The sequence below is a fragment of the Mauremys reevesii genome, linkage group 22 (assembly GCF_016161935.1).
Source record: "Mauremys reevesii isolate NIE-2019 linkage group 22, ASM1616193v1, whole genome shotgun sequence".
Classification (NCBI taxonomy): Eukaryota; Metazoa; Chordata; order Testudines; family Geoemydidae; genus Mauremys; species Mauremys reevesii.
Genome location: NC_052644.1, coordinates 3,280,773 through 3,300,643, shown reverse-complemented (window position 1 = coordinate 3,300,643; position 19,871 = coordinate 3,280,773). Strand labels below are relative to the sequence as shown.

General features: G+C 54.2%; 2 protein-coding genes across 5 annotated transcripts in view; both read left to right on the top strand.

Annotated features, from left to right (window-relative positions):
• Positions 1-18,814, top strand: part of LOC120388630 (F-box only protein 17-like) — a 39,414-nt gene extending 20,600 nt beyond the window's left edge. The window contains exons 5-6 of one of the 4 annotated variants that reach the window (XR_005590621.1): positions 17,143-17,344; positions 17,967-18,814. Coding sequence is in view for 2 of the 4 variants with exons in the window: in XM_039510582.1 (XP_039366516.1) it covers positions 17,143-17,280 (138 nt within the window). In the remaining 2 variants the exon portion in view is untranslated. Of the gene's footprint in view, positions 1-7,833; positions 8,467-17,142; positions 17,557-17,966 lie in introns of those variants that run through there. The other 3 variants (XR_005590620.1, XM_039510582.1, XM_039510583.1) reach the window with 3 other exon arrangements.
• The window catches only part of LOC120388631 (F-box only protein 17-like), a 29,022-nt gene extending 10,208 nt beyond the window's left edge, over positions 1-18,814 (top strand). The window contains exons 6-7 of the mRNA XM_039510584.1: positions 17,967-18,031; positions 18,740-18,814. Of these exons, the coding sequence (XP_039366518.1) occupies positions 17,967-17,985 (19 nt within the window). The 3' untranslated portion in view covers positions 17,986-18,031; positions 18,740-18,814. The remainder of the gene's footprint in view (positions 1-17,966; positions 18,032-18,739) is intronic.
• Positions 18,815-19,871: the final 1,057 nt, after the last annotated feature.

Here is a 19,871-nt window from a genome sequence, read left to right as displayed (position 1 = left end):
AGTGGTTAGAGCAGGGCCGGTGCAAGGATATTTTGTGCCCTGGGCAAAACGTCCACCTTGTGCACCTCGCCCCAACAACCTCCGAAAACTAGTAAACTTAGCATTATAAACAGCCTGTCAGAATGGGTAACGGCTGTTGTGATGTTTCTTTTTTACCTTTAAGGCGTTTCAATGGTTTGCCATTGCCTCTGATGGTGTCCCATTCAAAGTCTTACTATTGTGCAAAGCTAAACAACTGAGCCTTGCATTGCATCACAGCCAGGTTAGGCAGTGTGAAAATCCCCCTTGCCCCAAAGGGCCATTATCCCCTGGGGACTAGTTTCTAAAACAGACTTTGAAGGTAAATACAGGATTCCTTCAGGATTACCCATGCCCACATCTCACAAAGATTCTCACTCTTGACAAGTTACCAGCCTTGTGTAGATCCCGTCCACATTCCTCTTGGTGGGCAAGTGCCCTGTAAGACGCGTGTGGGGTGCAGTGAGTTTGTCAGGCCTGCGGTGACAGCTGTTTGTGAAGCTCTGGGGGCCCTTTGCCAAGGGGTGCTGGTGTCCCAGTGAGCTTGGGGTGGCTGACAGCGCACTGAGGCTGGTGGGGCAGGTAACACTCACTGGTCTGGGGGGCAGGTACCTGTCAGGCTCCAGCGCTCAGGCCCTGCCAGCAGCCTCTTCACCTCCGAGTCTCCCCCGCGTGTCTGGAGGCTACTCCTCCCCTCAGGCTCCCCACCGCTGCCGCTGTGGCCACCCAGGAGGATGCGGGTGGGGGCGCCGCCGCGGAGGAGACGCAAGGGGCTGGGCTCGGCTGGGACCCTGCAACTGCCGTCCCAGAGCAGCAGGAACTGGGCACTGCTCCGGGGGAGCTGGGCGGCTGGAGCCCAAGGCAGGGCCGCCCAGAGGATTCCGGGGGCCCGAGGTCTTCGGCGGCGGGGGGCCCCCGCTTCAGCAGTAATTCGGCGGCGGGGGGCCCTTCCATTCCGGGACCCGCCGCCGAAGTGCCCCAAAGACCCGCAGCGGGGGGGCCCCGCCACCGAATTACCGCCGAAGCGGGCCCGCCGCGGGTCTCCGGGGCACTTTGGCGGCGGGTCCCGGAATGGAAGGGCCCCCCGCCGCCGAATTACCGCCGAAGACCCAGCGGCGGGTCCCACTTCGGCGATAATTCACTGGTGGGGAGTCCTTCCAACCCGGAGCGGAACGACCCCCCCCTCCGCCGGCGAAGACGGGAGAGGAAGAGTTTTCCGGGCCCCCTGGAGTGAGTAAAGGACCCCACTCCAGGGGCCCCGAAAAACACTCATGGGGGCCCCTGTGAGACCCGGGGCCTGGGGCAAATTGCCCCTCTTCCCCCCCCCCCCTCTGGGCGGCCCTGGCCCAAGGCGGCAGCAGGGGCAGGCGGGGAGCGTAGCCCAGTATGGGGCAGGAGAGGCCGCGCTGCTGTTTCCCGTCTACCTCTGTCCTTTGTGCCGTGCGGCAGGGCCGGGAAACAGCAGCAGCAGCAGCGCGGCCTCCCCTGCCGCTCGTGGTTACACCGGCCCTGGGTTACAGCAGCGGGGCTGGGAGCCAGGACTCCTGGGTTCTATCCCAGCTCTGGGAGGAGAGTGGGGGCTAGTGGTTAGAGCAGGGAGGGGGCTGGGAATCAGGACTCCTGGGTTCTCTCCCAGTTCTGGGAGAGCATGGGAGGCTGGGAGTTTTCCCAACAGTGGCCAGTGCCAGATGGAGGAGTTGGGGGAGCACTGTGCGGGGGAGGGGGGCACGAGAGACAGCGGGTTTGGGGGTGAAGCGATTTACACCAGCCGGCGACCAGAGCCGGTGCCAGACCCTGCAGCGGGGCTGACCAGGGAACCCGGAGCTGGGGGCGTTGCCCGCAGCCTGTTTCAGGCGCCCCCTGGCTTCCAGGGGCGGGATCCGGTGCTCGCTTTGCAGCCTTAAATGGGGTGGAATGCGGTGCTCGCTTTGCAGCCGTGTAAACGAGGCCGGGGCGGCTCCAAGGTGGGGTCGGGATCACATGAGCAGATTCAGCTGGGCCTGAGCGAGCCAGACCGCCTCGCGGACATGGGCCAGGAGGAGAGCCGGGCCTGTCAGGACACGGGGCAGGGGGAGAGCCGGCCCCCCCCGGGCAGGGCGGGAGCCGGGCTGCTCTGGACAGGGGGCGGTTTGAGCGGCGGCGACTTCTGCGGCTGCAGGATCCCGCTGTTTTCGGGGAAAGGGCGGAGGAGGGCGCGCCCGTCTCCCCCGGCCCCGCTGGACCTGAACCGGGTCCCGGACGAGCTGCTGGCGCGGATCCTGAGCTGGGTCCCGGGCCGCGCCCTGGTGACCCGCTGCCGGCCGGTGTGTCGCCGCTGGCGGGACCTCATCGACGGGCCCACGGTCTGGCGGCTGCAGGGCGAGAGGCGGCCGGGCTTGGGGGCTACCCTGGCGGCCGCTCGCTACTCGCTCCAGCCGCGGTGGAGCCGGATCTGCCTCCTGGAGCCCTTCGGGCGCAACCTGCTCCGGAACCCCTGCGGGCAGGGTGGGGGCCGGCCCGGGGGCGAGGAAAGGGGGGTAGGGACGGGTGGGAACGTGGGGGGGGGGGGTTATGGGAGGAGGCGAGGAGAGTCGGGGTCACCATAAGATCTGCCACAGTGGGACAGATCCGTGCTCCAACTGTACCAGTGTCATGCCTACCAACAGTGGCCAAAGCCAGGTGCTCGGGGAGGGGGCGCAGGTGGGAGAGCAGGAGGTGAGTGGGGAGCACTGAGGAGTGTGTGTCTGGGGAGGGGCACCAGGGAGAGTGTGGGTTGGCGGGGGCAAGGGAGAGGGAGCACCAGAGTGCGGGAGAGGGGGAAATTAGCGATGGTGGGGGAGGGGGTGACGGGGGCACTGGGGTAAAAAGGTATTTGGGGGTCTGGGAGGGGTGTCAGGAAAGGAGGTGGAGTCTCCCTCCTCCCCAGTAACCCCCCCCCATATTTATTTCTCTCCGTGTTTATTTTCAAGAGCCACATTAACTCACCCCTCCCCCTCCCCTGGGAATGGGTGCCCAGCAGGGCGTCGTCCCCGGCCCCACCAGACCAGCTCCCACTGAACCTGGCCCCGTCCTCCCCCTGACACATTCTCTTCCCACAGATCAGTTCTCTCACTGGCAGGTGCAGCATGGGGGCCATGGCTGGCAGGTGGAAGAGAACCGCAGCCCGGTCAAGGGCGCCCCGGCCCAGACCTGCTTCGTCTCATCCTTTCGGTGAGTCTGTCCCCTGGGCCTTCCCGTTTGCTCCCCACCTTCCTCGTGCGGCAGAAAGCTCCCTGTTCTCCAAAGGCCAGACGGGTCCTCATCTGGCATGTGCCCCTATGAATCCAGAGTCACTCTGGATCGACCCAGCATAAATGAGATCCAGAGGTGCCAGGCCTGAGTCTGCCCTGCAGCCTGTACAGTCATGTCCCAAATATGTGTACACACCAGTAAATCCGGAGTGGCTCTGGATTTAGGCCAGGGATATGCTACAGATTTCTGCCAGTGCAGATCTGTCGGTCAGGCATTGGGAAGAGAGCTGTGCTAGCCAGTGTGAATTCAGTTTTACAGTACGGTGCATTGTTACTCAGAGGGTGGTTTTATCTGCCAACAGGGTATCCTGGGATTCTTATACCGGCAAAGGGCTCCTACAGCGGACATGGTCTAAGGGTGTGTCTACACTGGCAAGTTTCTGCGCCACAAGTTATTCCACAGTTATTAAAGCGCTGGAATTAAACTGCTGTTGGGTGTCCACACTGTGCTCCTTGTGATGCTGGAGCACATCCACACTAGCAGGTCATGCAAGGGCAAAGACAGCAGTGCATTGTGGGAGCTATCCCACTGTGCAACTGGCCGCAGGGCACTTCAGGAAGGGTTTGCAATGCCTCATGGGCAGGCACAACGTCACATGATGCAGGTTTCCCAATCCCATTGTTCCAGGGCATCCTACTGTATTGCCAGCTGCTTTTCAGCTGAACTGGGCTGGGTGGGTGTGTATGGAGGGAGAGAGGCAGTGTGTTGGGGGAGACAGAGAGGGGGCCAGCAGGCTGTCTTGTAAGCTCAGACAGTGGCAGGAAGCAACCAGCCTGAAGCAGGGGAAGGGGGAAACCCTGGGATGTCCCTTGAGGGATTATGGGACAGCTCCGGAAGCCAGTTACAGCACAATAGCAATCAAGTGTGTACACTGGCAATAGAGCGCTGGAGCCTGTGCGCAAACAGCCTTACGACTCTCGTTGAGGTGGGTTTTTTTGCAGCGCTGCACCTGCAGAGTTTCTGTGCACAAAGTGGCTTGGCAGTGTGGACATGTCTGCAGTTTGAGTGCAGAAAGCTGCTTCACTGCGCAGAAACTTGAAAGTGTAGACAAGCCCTAAGTAAATCTGGAGTCACTTCTGCGTAGTCGCTCCTGAATTGCAGCGATATAACCAAGATCAGATGCAGGCTCTGACTCAGTGCTGCCCTTGTGTCATCATGACACATGAACACGTACACTCTACCCAAGTGTCGGCAGGGAGAACTGGGAACGGTGTCGCTCCAGATTTACGAGGCCTTCTCTGCACTTCTGATTTGCCCCGATTCCAGCCCCGGGTGTAGCTGCCCCAGCAAACTCCTATAGCAGGCGTTATTTGCACTGGGGGAGCTGACCCCATGAGTTCAAGTCATGCCTTATGGCACCTTTGCCTGTCTACACAGAGAGCTGTACTGGGGGAGTGCCCGGAGGCGTGAACACCTGAGCTCTGTTCCTGGCTCTGCTGTGTGACCTTGAGGAAAAACTACTTCCTCTGTCTGTGCCTCGGTTGTGCTGGGCGCTGCTCAGAGGGGAAAAGTGGCCCTGATCTCAGTTAGGTGCTCTTGCAATATCTCATTAGGGTTTCCTTTTCCCCTCTGTAGCTGGTGCATCAAATCGCAGATCGTAGATCTTCTAGAGGAGGGGTTGTGGGAAGAACTGCTGGATACCTACCAACCGGAAATCTACATCTCCGATTGGTAAGTTTCACCCTCTTCTCCCTAGAGGCCTGAATTGTGACCTGCTAAAAGAAATGGATTTGTGTCTTTGCTGCTGATTTCTGATGATTAAAATAAGACCTCTGCGGGTTTGGGGTTGTTTAGGGGTGGTTGTTTTTTTAAGCCTTAACAATATCAAGCCTGTTGAACCTGGAGGACCCAGAGATGTGGGTTGGGAGCCCTCTTAGCCCTTAATTAAAGCAGTGACAAGGGTTGGATTTTTAACAGAGAGTTTCTCCCGCCCAACTCTTGGTCAGGGACTTGCGTCAAATGCATGTCGCAGGTGATGTCTGTTCTCGGATTTGCTGCCTAGGATTGTAGACGGGCTTCCCTGAAGTTGCTGGGCTAGACAAGACCAGTGGGTGAGGATGTTTGGAGCTAAGATGCTGGTGCAATCCCCTGATTGATGGGGACCAAAAAGCCGGTGGTGCTGCATGAGTTGGATTCGGCTGTGTGTGTTCCCAGGATTCCTGTTACATTCTACATTTGGGGTCTGTGTCCTGTCTCCCTCTTGCTGCCCCCTGAGGTTCCTTGTTCCCCAACGTCTGTTCCCGTCCTGCAGGTGGGGCGCCCGGTCTGACTGTGGCTGTGAATACTCCATCTGTGTCAAGCTCCTGGCTGCTAACAGAAGTACTGTAATCGCTGAATTCCAGGCCAACCCCGATCCACTGTTGGGTGGGAACGACCAGCAGTATCACCAGGTGAGCCGGCTCCGTTGCCAGCTCTCTGGGCACATTAAGGGACTGGGAGTCAGGACCCCTGGGTTCTAGAACCGTCTCAGACACTGGGTTGACTTTAGGTAAGTCACTTCCCCTCCCTGTGCCTCAGTTTCCCTGTGAAAGGGAGATAACAAGACCAAGTAGGGTGACCTGATGTTTGGGCCTTTGTCTAATATAGGCGCCTATTACCCTCCACCCCCTGTCCCAGTTTTTCATACTCGCTGTCTGGTCACCCTGATACAGTGGAGCTTGGTAAAGCGCTTGGAGATCTACCATTGAAAAGCGGTAGGGATGAAGTGGGCATAATTTGTAAATTGTGTATGTTTTAACACGGAGGAGAGGAGGCGTGAGTGGCGCTGGCAGAGAAAGGTATAAAACACGGGGTTCCTGACATCCAGTCCTCTATCCACTAGCCCACCACAGGCGGCAGATGGCTAGGGCTAGTCGGTGCAACAAAAACAAAAAAACTATTCCTGCCCGCCCCACTCGGCAGGCAAAGCTCTGCATCCAGCTGCACCAGGGCCAGGAAGGAGGCAGGAATGGCCCCACCTGTGCACGGACACTCGTGTTACGTGACGCTCTAGAGAGCTCCTCTGAATTCTGCAAGCGGCTGGAGCCGGGCCCAGACTCGGGGACGGGAGTCACCACCAGTGCTCCCTCTACTTTTTACCACCCATGTGCGGAATTAATTTTGTTATGTGAATTGTGTTATGTAAATCACTAGTCAGGAAGACTCGATTTGATCATGGATTTCTACATAAAAGTGCATTCTTGTTGGTTGTTATAACCTTAATGCATATTCCTCACAACTCAGAGATAGATGGGACCCAGACTGGGTCTCTCTTACGGCCTGCTGCCATTATAAGTTTTCCTTTCTAACGAGAGAATGGTACAGGAGATCTCAAATCAATGAAGGCTACACTCAGAAAGACCTCAAGACTTCTGGAATATGCTGCTCAGACAGTTTCACTTTTGTTTCTACTGCCTGTGCCTCCCTTCTGACATTTATCTCCAGACTTCTTGTCCAGATCTATTCCGCCCCCAACAGTTCTATTCACTGAACTTTTTGAAACTTTGCACTTTTAGAGAGAGTTAAGGGACTGACTGTGTGTACACCAATTTGCAGAGGGACAATAGGGTTGAGGTTTGTTATTTTTCACCTCTATACGTTATTTACTTAAAAACATTTTTGCTGTTAACAAGCATGTTATTTCTGTAGACACAAATCAACAGTTTGAGAACTGCAAAACTAAACATCTCTGATGGTATCTTCTAAACTGAGCTCTGAGTCCCATTGGGTAGGTAGAAAGATTAACCTAAATAATCTGTACAGAAACTCCTGGCACCCCATAAGATTGGGTCCCTAATCCATGAACTGTTGGAACTCATTTACAAAACTTTTCTTCAACATTACATGAATATATTGTCTCACATGATAGAATTTATAATCCCTATTCCATGATGAGAGATCTTTGAGCTATAATGTCTTAATTAAAATGATTTTTAGATGTTTTTCCCCTCAAAAAGCATTTTATAAAAAAAATCTGATTTTTTTTTTTAATAATTTATTTTTATCCACCCTGGTTATGTACACCCCTCTGGAGGTGATGTGTGGGAGGGGGCTCAGGAATGGGGCAGATGGAGGATTTGGGTGCAGGGGTATGAGGGCTTTGGCTGAAGATTTGGACTCTAGGGTGGGGCTGGGGATGAGGGTTCAGGGCTGGGAAAGAAGGTTGGGGTGCAGGGGGTGAGAGCTCTGGTTGGGGGTGTGGGCTCTGAGATGAGGCTGGGGATGAGGGGCTTGGTGTGCAGGGGGTGAGGGCTCTGGTTGGGGGTGTGAGCTCTGGGATGTGGCTGGGGATGAGGGGCTTGGGGTGCAGGAGGGTGCTCTGGTCCTATGGCAGGGAGAGAGGCCCCCCCACAGCTCTCTCTGCCAGCAGTAGCACTTGGGCTGGGGAGACAGGCTCCTCTCCCCGCGGCAGCAGCTCTGGCACTGGGGCTGCAGGCTAGACGCCCATCCCCTGCCCTACAAGAATGTCTTCACCAATCTGTATAGCCCCTGCTTCCTCTCTCTGGAGCACACGGATTTGTGACAGGGTCCAGAGATCAATTTGGGTTCCTTTTCCCTCCCTCCCAGGTGTCCCACCGGTTCAGGCAGTACGGCCGCGGAGTGCGGTATGTGCAATTCCACCACCAAGGGAAGGACACTCATTTCTGGGCAGGACACTACGGCGCACGGATCACCAACTCCACAGTCATGGTGAAGCTCAGCTGAGAGCCAGGAGCGGGTCTCTGCGAATCTCTCACGTGAGCCGGAATGATGATCTGCATTTGCCCCTGCGAGCTCCTCTCCCGTCCTAGAACAAATCAGGGGGATGCGTCTCCTTGAAATTGATACGCCCCTTTGCCTGAGAAGCTTTTTCGGTCCATTCTTTCTAGCCAGCCTCATCCCACGCAGGATAAAAGAGCACCGTGGTGAATCTTTAGTGCCTGACTTCGGTCAGTGTGAACCTGCCCCTGGACTGCAGAAGCAACAAGACTTTAAAGATGGAAACAATTGGGCTGGTGCCTCTATTTGGGAGGCTTTGGGATTGTGTCATCAGAGCATGAAGGGGTTAAAAAAATAGTTGTTTAGGGTGGGGTTTTTTTTAACCACCAGGATGAGGAATTTTCAGATCGTCTCTGCCATGTTTCTGTTGGGAAGCTGCAGAGAGGTGGGTTGGGAGCTCGCTGCGTGGTCTGTTAATGGAAGAGTTTTCTGCCAGCTGATGCCTGTCTGATGTGTATCCAGATTCACAGGTGAGCAAAATATACCCTCCTGTCCCCCGTGCTAATTAGATTGCAAGGTTCTGGGGAAGGGGGATTAGAACCCAGCTCCTCCAAGCTATGGGTAGTGCAGTGCTCAGGAGAATACCATACAGGGCAGCCCCTAGACAAAGGTAAATAGCCGCTTGTTGATTGTCCAGGAGTTTCTGGGGAACGTAACCTTCAGGTCTGTTCTCACTGCACTCCGATCGCAGCAAAGCCAGGCAGGGTAGATGCTCAGGCCTTTTGCTGACATAAACCAAGCGTCAGCTTCTGAAGTAACTGACGGGTGTGTAAATCTGGAAAGACTCCAGTGCAGTGACTCCAGATTCACCCAGGTGGGCAGGGGGTTACAGGCGGAGCCGCAGAGCCCACTCCCAGCAGGGGTTGATGGGAGGCTGATGGGCAAGACCTTTCTAGAGGACTGGGGTCTGATTTCTGCCACATGAGCCAGTGACAGCCCTCAGTGCATCAGCTGGTCCTGCGTGCAGTCATCAGGATGGGTCTTAGCCCTACTAGTACAGACAGGCCAGAACTGAGTGAGCGAGGAATGAGGCCTGCTGACTCCAATTTACTTAGGCCTGGTTTACACCGGAGAGAAGGAGAAGGGAGCTAGGGTAGCTATTGAGTCCTAGCGCTGAGCAACCTCCCAGCCCGTTCCCTTGGTGCGCAGAGAGCCGGGATGGATGGTGGCCCTTTGGGCCAGGCTGTTATTGTTTAAAATGACCCCACGGGCCTGGGCTGAAATCCCCGGTAGGTTAGTTACTGAGAGAGCTAACGGGTTTCCTGTTGGCCTGAATTGTTTTTATTAATAAAAGGGCATAGAAGGTTTGAGCTGGTCCCTCAACGGAAAAGAGGGGCCAGGGACAGTATTAGCTGGTCAGTTTCACAGGGCTCTGTCCCCAAATGGAGTCGCTGAAGATGATCCCACCAGCTGTGCGGCTTGTTACTGATGATTAAAGTGCTTTTCTGAACAGCGTGTGGTGTGGGTGCTTTCACAGCTCAGCTGCCTTGAAGGTGAGACAGGCCCAAGCTGAATGGCCCAGTTCTTCTCCCTTCAGTGAGAGGAAGAAACTTGGGGACCAGGCAGAGCTCAGAGAGACCAGGAGGCAGTGGACAGGCATTTGCAGTGGGGTGGGGTGGTAATTAAAGGATGCATGTGGGGGCTGTAGGGGAAGAGCTCTCCCCCTTCCTTTCATGCATGCGACAAAGTGGGTATTCACCCACGAAAGCTCATGCTCCAATACGTCTGTTAGTCTATCAGGTGCCACAGGACTCTTTGCTGCTTTTACACATCTACCAATGTGATATATGCCATCATGTGCCAGCAATGCCCCTCTGCCATGTACATTGGCCAAACCGGACAGTCTCTATGCAAAAGAATAAATGGGATGCAAATCAGATGTCAAGAATTATAACATTCAAACACCAATAGAACACTTCAACCTCTCTGGCCATTCAGTAACAGATTTAAAGGTGGCAATTTTCCAACAGAGAAGCTTCAAAACCAAACTCCAACGAGAAACAGCTGAACGTGAATTAATATGCAAACTAGATACAATCAATTTAGGCTTAAATAGAGACTGGGAATGGCTGAGGCATTACACACATTGAATCTATTTCCCCACATTAAGTATCCTCACATCTTCTTGTCAAGGTATCTTAAGTGGGTCATCTTGATTATCACTACAAAAGTTTTTTTTTTCTCCTGCTGACAATAGCTCATCTTAATTAATTAGCATCTTAGAGTTGGTTGCGCAACTCCCACCTTTTCATGTTGTGTGTGTGTGTGTGTGTATATATCTATCCTGACTATATGGTCCATTCTATGTGTCTGATGAAGTGGACTGTAGCCCACAAAAGCTTATGCTCAAATAAATGTGTTAGTCTCTAAGGTACCACAAGTACGCCTGTCCTTTTTGCGGATACAGACTAACACGGCTGCTACTCTGAAACATGCCAATTTAGTGACTGTTTGGAAATTGAAATTGAAACACACTTTAAAAGCATATATAGTGTATGATAAAATACATAGATCTGAAAAAGTGTACTAGATTTTAAAAGTATGAACATGGACTAGCTTCCTTTATACATCTGGTTTTTATGACAATGTCAGTGTGTTCATTTCAGTGATGGCCAACCTACTAATTTCAAATGATGATTTGTAAGCAGACTCTAAATGAGCTCTCCCTGACAGCGAATGATGAGCTGGGGGCTGGGGGGAAAGGCTTCAGGACCAGATTGTGTTTACATTCACACCTAATCTATCTAGGGAGCCAGCAAACAGAGCTGTGTTGCCCAAGTGATAGATTTTGGCTGGGGTTGGGTTACAAATCACTTGAGGGATAGCTCAGTGGTTTGAGCATTGGCCTGCTAAACCCTGAATTGTGAGCTCAATCCTTGAGGGGGTGGTTTGGGTGGGGATGGGTCCTGCTTTGAGCAGCAGTTAGACTAGATGATCTCCTAAGATCCCTTCCAACTCTATGAATGTGGGGGGATGAAATGTTGTTCTTATTGTACGAGTAAAGGTCTGTAGAACTGTACTTAGCCTGGGCTGATTGACCTCTATCGTATCCCCCCTTAGTTATCTCTTTTCTAAGCTGAAAATTCCCAGTCAGTTTAATTTCTCCTCCTGTTTCATACCCCTCATCATTTCAGTTGCCCATCTCTGTACCTTTTCCATTTCCAATCTCTCTCTTTTGGGAAGGGGTGACCAGATCTGCACACATTATGCAAGGTGTGCACATACCATGGATTTATAGAGAGGCAATATGATATTTTCTGTCTTATTATCTATCCCTTTCTTAATGATTCCCAACATTCTGTTTGCTTTTTTGGCTGCCGCTGCACATTGAGTGGATGTTTTCAGAGAACTATCCACAATGACTCCAAGATCTGTTTCTTTGGTGTTAACAGCTAATTCAAACTCCTTCATTTTATATGTATAGTTGTGATTGTTTTCCAATGTGCGTTACTTTGCATTTATCAATATTGAATTTCATCTGCCATTTTGTTGCCCAGTTACCCAGTTTTGTGAGATCCCTTTGTAACTCTTCACAGTCTGCCTGGGACTTAACTATCTTGAATAGTTTTGTATCATCTGAAAATTTTGCCACCTCACTGTTTACCCATTTTTCCAGATCATTTATGAGTATGTTGAACAGCACTGGTCCCAGTACCGACCCCTCTGGGATACCGCTATTTATCTCTCTCCATTCTGAAAACTGATCATTTATTCCTACCCTTTGTTTCCCATATTTTAACCAGTTACAGATCTATGACAGGACTTCCCTCTTATCCCATGATGGCTTACTTTTCAAAAGTCGATTTAAATGAAATACTTTTTTTTAAATTGTATTTTGTAAGAACTCTAGACCTGTGATGTGGTTTGGTGTAACTTGCATTCTCCTTATGTTAAATTTGCATTATCCTAACAAAACATTTATTCATATCTCTTTCATATGTCTCCTTGGCCCTAACACCCCCCCTGTAAATTCAAACACCCCCCTAATTTCAATTCCAGGGGAAACTACTGCATACAAGGAGCCGCATCCATGTTGCTCCTGAGCCCCAGTTTAGCCACCCCTGGGTTAGAGCCAGAGGGGCTGGGAGCCAGGACTCCTGCGTTCTCTGCCCCGCTCCAGGGGAGCAGGGGAGGCTGGGAGCTTTCCCAAAGGTGGCCAGTGCCAGGTGAAGGAGGGGGGCAGGAGGGGGGGGGGCGATTTACACCAGCCGGCGACCAGAGCCGGTGCCAGATCCCGCAGCGGGGCTGAGCGGGGAACCCGGGGCTGGGGGAGTTTCCCGCAGTCTCTTTCAGGCGCCCCCTGGCTTGCAGGGGCGGGACCCGGTGCTCGCTTTGCAGCCGTGTAAACGAGGCCGGGGCGGCTCCAAGGCGGGGTCGGGATCATACGGGCGGATGCAGCGAGGAGCGGTAGCTGGGTCTGAGCGAGCCAGGCCGCCCCGCGGACATGGGGCAGGGGGAGAGCCGGGCCCCCCCAGACACGACCCAGGGGGAGAGCCGCCCCCCCCCGGACAGGGGGCAGGGCGCGAGCCGGGCTGCCCTGCCCAGGGCGCGGCTTGACCGGCGGCGGCGGCGGCTGCAGCTGTTGCAGCATTTCGCTGTTTTCGGGGAAGGGCCGAGCGGGGCGCGCCCGTCTCCCCCGGCCCCGCTGGACCTGGACCAGCTCCCGGACGAGCTGCTGGCGCGGATCCTGAGCTGGGTCCCGGGCCGCGCCCTGGTGACCCGCTGCCGGCCGGTGTGTCGCCGCTGGCGGGACCTCATCGACGGGCCCACGGTCTGGCGGCTGCAGGGCGAGAGGCGGCCGGGCTTGGGGGCCACCCTGGCGGCCGCCCGCCTCTGCCCCCGCCGCAGTGGAGCCGGATCTGCCTCCTGGAACCCTTCGGGCGCAACCTGCTCCGGAACCCCTGCGGGCAGGGTGGGTGCCGGCCCCGGGGGCGAGGGAAGGGGGTAGGGACGGGTGGGAACATGGGTGGGGGCAGCCGGTCATGGGAGGAGGCGAGGAGAGTCGGGGGGGGTCACCGTAAGATCGGCCCCAGTGGGTCAGACCCGTGCTCCATCTGTCCCAGTGTCCTGTCTTCCCACAGTGGCCAGTGCCAGGTGCTGGGGGAGGGGGAGCAGGTGGGAGAGCAGGAGGTGAGTGGGGAGCACTGAGGAGTGTGTATGTGGGGAGGGGCACCAGGGACAGTGTGGGTTGGGGGGGGCAAGGGAGAGGGAGCACCAGAGTGGGGGAGGAGGAAATAGTACTGGTGGGGGAGGGGGTGGCGGGGGCACTGGGGTCAAAAGGTATTTGGGGGTCTGGGAGGGGTGTCAGGAAAGGAGGTGGAGTCTCCCTCCTCCCCAGTAACCCCCCCCCATATTTATTTCTCTCCCTGTTTGTTTTCAAGAGCCACATTAACTCGCTCCTCCCCCTCCCCTGGGAATGGGTGCCCAGCAGGGCGTTGTCCCTGGCCCCATCAAACCAGCTCCCACTGCACCTCGCCCCGTCCTCCCCCTGACACATCCTCTTCCCACAGATCAGTTCTCTCACTGGCAGGTGCAGCATGGGGGCAATGGCTGGAATGTGGAAGACAACATCTGCCCGGTGGAGGGCGCCCCGGCCCAGACCTGCTTCGTCTCATCCTTTGAGTGAGTCTGTCCCCTGGGCCTTCCTGTTTGCCCACCACCTTCCCCATGCGGCAGAAAGCTCCCTGTTCTCCAAAGGCCAGATCGGTGCTGGTCTGGCGGGTGCTCCTATGAATCCAGAGTCACTTGGATCGACCCAGCATAAATGAGACCCGGAGATGCCAGGCCTGAGTCTGCCCTGCAGCCTGTACTGTGATGTCCCAAATATATGTACACACCAGTAAATCCGGAGTGGCTCTGGATTTAGGCCAGGGCTACACTACAGATTTCTGCCGGCACAGATCTGTCCGTCCGGCGTTGGGAAGAGAGTTGTGCTAGCAGCAGCCGCCAGCAGCGTGGGTTCAGTTTTACAGTACGGTGCACTGTTACTGGGAGAGTTTGTTTCGCTCAGGGAGGCAGGGGCAGCTCTAGGAATTCCGCCGCCCCAAGCAGCGATCGTCTCTTCCTAGAGTTCATCTTGACCTGCCAACACATTAAAACCACTGATGCCTTATCTACAGTAGGATTTCAACAGCTGTCCACTAATACCCTTCCCCGCCCCCAGCAGCCACAGAGTCTGTGCAGCTCCCAGCACGACGTGGCTGTGATCTCAGTTAGGTGTTCTGGAAATATCTCATTAGAGTTTCCTTTTCCCCTCTGTAGCTGGTGCGTCAAATCGCAGCTCGTAGATCTTCTAGAGGAGGGGTTGTGGGAAGAACTGCTGGATACCTACCAACCGGAAATCTACATCTCCGATTGGTAAATTTCACCCTCTTCTCCCTAAAGAAAAAAAAATGGGCCCCTACCTGTGCCTCAAAATCAAAGGGTTTGGGTTTGTTTGGGGGTTGTTGGGTTTTTTTTTTTTAAGCCTTAAAAATATCAAGCCTGTTGAACCTTATTTTATTTGGTTTTTTTGCTGGAGGTCCCCTCGGAGGACCCAGAGATGTGGGTTGGGAGCCCTGTTAGTCCTCAAAAATCCAACCCGTCTCACTGCTTTAATTAACAGTGAGTTTCTCCAGCCCAACTCTTGGTCAGGGATTTGCGTCAAATGCATGTCACAGGTGATGTCTGTTCTTGGATTTGCTGGCTAGGATTGTAGACGGGCTTCCCCGAAGTTGCTGGGCTAGACAAGACCAGCGGGTGAGGATGTTACAGTGCTTGGAGCTAAGATGCTGGTGCAATCCCCTGATTGATGGGGACCAAAAAGCCGGTGGTGCTGCATGAGTTGGATTCAGCTGTGTGTGTTCCCAAGATTTCTGTTACATTCTACATTCGGGGGGCTGTGTCCTGTCTCCCTCTTGCTGCCCCCCGAGGTTCCTAGTTCCCCAACGTCTGTTCCCGTCCCACAGGTGGGGCGCCCGGCATGACTCTGGCTGTGAATACTCCATCTGCGTCAAGCTCCTGGCTGCTAACAGAAGTACTGTAATCGCTGAATTCCAGGCTGGTCCCCATCGCTTACCACTGTCGAGTGACTCGCAGTATCACCAGGTGAGCCGGCCCCGTTGCCAGCTCTCTAGGAACATTTAGGGACTGGGAGTCAGGACACCAGGGTTCTAGAACCAACTCAGCCACTGGCAAGTCGGCAAGTCACTTCCCCTCCCTGTGCCTCAGTTTCCCTGTGAAAGGGGGATAACAATACCAAGCTCTATTGTAAAGCACTTTGAGATCTACCACTGAAAAGTGGTAGGGATGAAGTGGGTGTAATTTGTAAAATTATGTATGTTTTATTGGAGGCGCAGGTGGCGGTGGCAGAGAGAGGAATTGAACATGGGTCTCCTGACATCCAGTCCTCTATCCACTAGCCCGCCACAGGCGGCAGATGGCTAGGCCTAGTCAGTGCAACAAAAACAAAAATACTGTTCCTGCCCGCCCCAGTCTGCAGGCAAAACTCTGCATCCAGCTGCACCAGGGCCAGGAAGGAGGCAGGAATGGCCCCACTTGTGCACGGATACTCGTGTTACATGACGCTCGAGAGGGCTCCTCCGAATTCTGCAAGCGGCTGGAGCCGGGCCCAGACTCAGGGATGGCTGTCACTGCCAGTGCTCCCTCTAATATTTCCCACCCATGTGCGGAATGAATTTAGTTATGTGAATTGTGTTATTATTTAATCACTAGTCAGGAAGACGCTCTTTAATCATGGATTTCTACATACAAGTGCATTCTTGTTGGTTGTTATAACCTTAATACACATTCTTCAGAACTCAGAGATAGATGGGACCTAGACTGGGTCTCTTTTACAGCCTGCTGCCAATATAGGTTTTCCCTTCTAGCGAGAGAATGGTACGGTGGATCTCAAATCAGTGAAGGCTACACTCAGAAAGAGCTCAAGACTTCTGGAATATGCTGCTTAGACAGTTTTGCTTTTGTTTCTACTGCCTGTGCCTCCCTTCTCACATTTATCTCCAGACTTCTCCTTGTCCAGATCTATTCTGCCCCCAACAACCTGGCAGCACGGCCAGCTGAGGTAGCAGGGGAGGAGCTGGGGGCTAGCCTCCCCAGCCGGGAGCTCAAGGGTTGGGCAGGACAGTCCCACGGGCCGTAGTTTGCCCATCTCTGACCTAAATAATCTATACAGAAGCTCTTGAAACCCCATAAACTTGGGTCGCTAATGCATGAACTATTGGAACTCCTTTACAAAGCTTTTCTTCAACATGACATGAATACATTGTCTCCTACCATAGAGTTAGAATTTATAATCCCTCTTCCATGGTGAGATACATTATAGCCCAGAGAGATCTTAATTAAAACTATCTTTAGATAAAATGCTTTTTGAGGAAGAAACTTATCAAAAATGTTTTTTTTCTAATTTTTTTTTAAAAACCATTGAATTTTATCAACCCTGGTTATGTGCACCAATATGGAGGGGAGGTGTGGGAGGGGGCTCAGGGCTGGGGCAGAAGGTTGGGGTGCAGGGGGTGAGGGTGCTGGCTGAGGGTGCAGGCTCTGCAGTGGGGCTGAGGATGAGGGGTTTGGGGTGCAGGAGGGTGCTCCATGGCTATGGCAGGGAGTGAGGGCTCCCCCCGCAGCAGCCCTTGGGCTGGGGAGAGCGGTGCCTCTCCCTGCCGCGGCAGCTCTGGGGCTGGCATCCCGGGATAGGCGCCCATCCCCCGGCCACAGGAGGGCCAGGCCAGGGCTGGGGTATCTCTCTCCCTGGTTGAGGGAGGTCCCAGACGGGGCTTGGTTCAGGCCACCCCTCCCATGACCGTGGCAGGTCCGGGCCTGAGTTAGGGGAGAGGCGCCCCGGCCGGGCAGGTTCCTTGAGCGCCTGCCCAGCACTCAATAGGCTGCTGCGCAGCTGCACACCTTACTGGGAACTTAGGCCACCACTTGGGGGGAATGTGGGGCAGGCCTGCTCTCCGACCCCCCTCTCGCTGCACAGCAGCTATTCCGTTTTGTCCAGCCCCTGCCCTGCAAGAATATCGTCACCAGTCAGTGTAGCCCCTGCTTCCTCTCTCTGGAGCACACAGATTTGTGACAGGGTCCAGAGGTCAATTTGGGTTCCTTTCCCTTCCCTCCCAGGTGTCCCACCGGTTCAGGCAGTACGGCCGCGGAGTGCGGTATGTGCATTTCCTCCACCAAGGGAAGGACACTCGTTTCTGGGCAGGAAACTACGGCGCACGGATCACCAACTCCACTGTCATGGTGAAGCTCAGCTGAGAGCCAGGAGCGGGTCCCCATGAATCTCTCACGTGAGCCGGAATGATGATCTCCATTTGCCTCCGCGAGCTCCTCTCCTGTCTGAGAACAAATCAGGGGGATGCATCTCCTTGAAATAATACACCCCTTTGCCTGAGGAGCTTTTCCAGTCCGTTCTTTCTGGCCAGGCTCGTCCTGCGCAGGACCAAAGAGCACCGTGGCGAATCTTTAGGTTCCTAGTACCTGACTTCAGTCAGTGTGAACCTGCCCCTGCACAGCAGAAGCAACAAGTCTTTGGTATATCTCCAATTATTACCAATCTCCTAGAACTGGAAGGGACCTCGAAAAGTCATCGAGTCCAGCCCCCTGCCTTCACTAGCAGGACCAATTTTTGCCCCAGATCCCTAAGCAGCCCCTCAAGGACTGAGTTCACAACCCTGGGTTTAGCAGGCCAATGCTCAAACCACTGAGCTATCCCTCCCCCTCTTGAGGGGGAAACAATTAAAGATGGAAACAATTGGGCTTGTGCCTCTGTCTGGGGGGCTTTGGGATTGTGTCATCAGAGCCACGTAGGGGTTAAAAAAATAGTTGTTTGAGGTGGTTTTTTAACCACCATGATGAGGAATTTTCAGATCGTCTCTGCCACATTTCCGTTAGGAAGCTGCAGAGAGGGGGTTGGGATCTTACTGTGTGTTCTATGTGTTCAGAGTTTTTTCTGCCAGCTGATGCCTGTGGTGTTGCCTGTCTGATGTGTATCCAAATTCACAGGCAGGTGAGCAAAATACCCCTCCCACCTCCCATGCTACTTAGATTGCATGGTTCTGGGGAAGGGGGATTAGAACCCAGCTCCTGCAAGCTATGGGTAGTGCAGTGCTCACGAGAATACCATACAGGGCAGACCCTAGACAAACATAAACAGCTGCTTGTTCATTGTCCAGGAATTTATGGGAAACATAATCTTCAGGTCTGTTCTCACTGCACTCGGATCCCAGCAAAGCTGGGCGTAGTAGCCACTCAGACCTTTTGCTGACATACACCAAGGGTCGGATTCTGAAGTAACTGACGGGTGTCTAAATCTGGAAAGACTCCAGTGGAGTGACTCCAGTTTCACACAGGTCTACATGAGACCAGAAAGGGGGTCTAGCAGTGCTTTGGTGCAGTTCCCTCCCCATTTTGGGGGGGGGGCGAGGAGTGGACTTTGCCTTACACCCACTTGTACTAACGCATGATCACGGGGCATGGGCAGGGGGTTATAGGTGGGAGTCGGAGAACCCACTCCCAGCAGGGGTTGATGGGGAAGACCCTTTTAGGGGACTGGGGAGTAATTTGAGCCACATGGTCCAGCGACGGCCTTCAGTGCGTCAGCTGGTCCTGCGTGTAGTCATCAGGATGGGTCTCAGCCCTACTACTACAGACAGGCCAGAACTTCCGCTGATATTAACCAATTCCTGCTATTGATGTCTTTGCTCGCTTACACCAGCAGGGGATATCGTCCTGTTGACTTGGAGGCGTGATGCTGGGGGATCTGGTGCTCTGTTACCTCTCTCAAAAAAAACCCCCAAATTCTGCCCCCATTGAAGTCCGAGGTTCTGATTCTCCTACTGCTCAAATGGTTGAGTGAAGAAAGAGGCCTTCTGACTCCAATGGACTTAGGCCTGATTTACACCGGAGAGAAGGAGAAGGGAGCTAGGGTAGCTATTCAGTCCTAGTGCTGAGCAACCTCCCAACCCGTTCCCTTGGTGCACAGAGAGCCGGGATGGATAGTGGCCCTTTGGGCCAGACTGTTATTTAAAATGATCCCATGGGCCTGGGCTGAAATTCCTGGTAGATTAGTTACTGAGAGAGCTAACGGGTTTCCTGTTGGCCTGAGTTGTTTTAATAAAAGGGCATGGAAGGTTTGAGCTGGTCCCTCACTGGAAAAGAGGGGCCAGGGACAGTATTAGCTGGTCAGTTTCACAGGGCTCTGTCCCAAAATTGAGTCGCTGAATATGATACAACCAGCTGTGTGGCTTGTTAATGAAGATTAAAGTGCTTTTCTGAACAGCATGTGGTGTGGGTGCTTTCACAGCTCAGCTGGCTTGAAGGTGAGACAGGCCCAAGCTGAATGGCCCAGTTCTTCTCCTGTCAAAGAGAGGAAGAAAATTGGGAACCAGACACAGCTGAGAGAGAGCAGGAGGCAGCAGACAGGAGTTTGCAGTGAGGTGTGGTGGTAATTAAATGATGCATGTGGGGGTTGTAGAGGGAGAGCTCCCCCTCTTCTCCCCGACTTTGTACTGGGTGGCCTGGCCCAGGAGGGGCAGGCAGCTGTGCCCCCAGTGTTCCCTGAGCAGCAGGTTTCAAGCTGCTGAGAAGCCATCCAAGGAGATGCTGCTGCTCAACTCAGTGAGGTCCAGCTGCTGCCCGGCATGCTCAGAGTGGGGGCGAAGCTCAGGATTGTGCAGGTGGGACTGGGGTGCATGAAACAGCGTGTGAAGCCTGAGACAGCTCTGCAGGGACATGTTGTTCCCAGGGAAGCTGGCCGGGGCAACGAAAGGCCGAACCATCGCTGGGGGGCAGCTGCCTCAGTGTCACTCACTGCTGGGGTAACGGTGCCCCTGACAGCCAGTAATGGG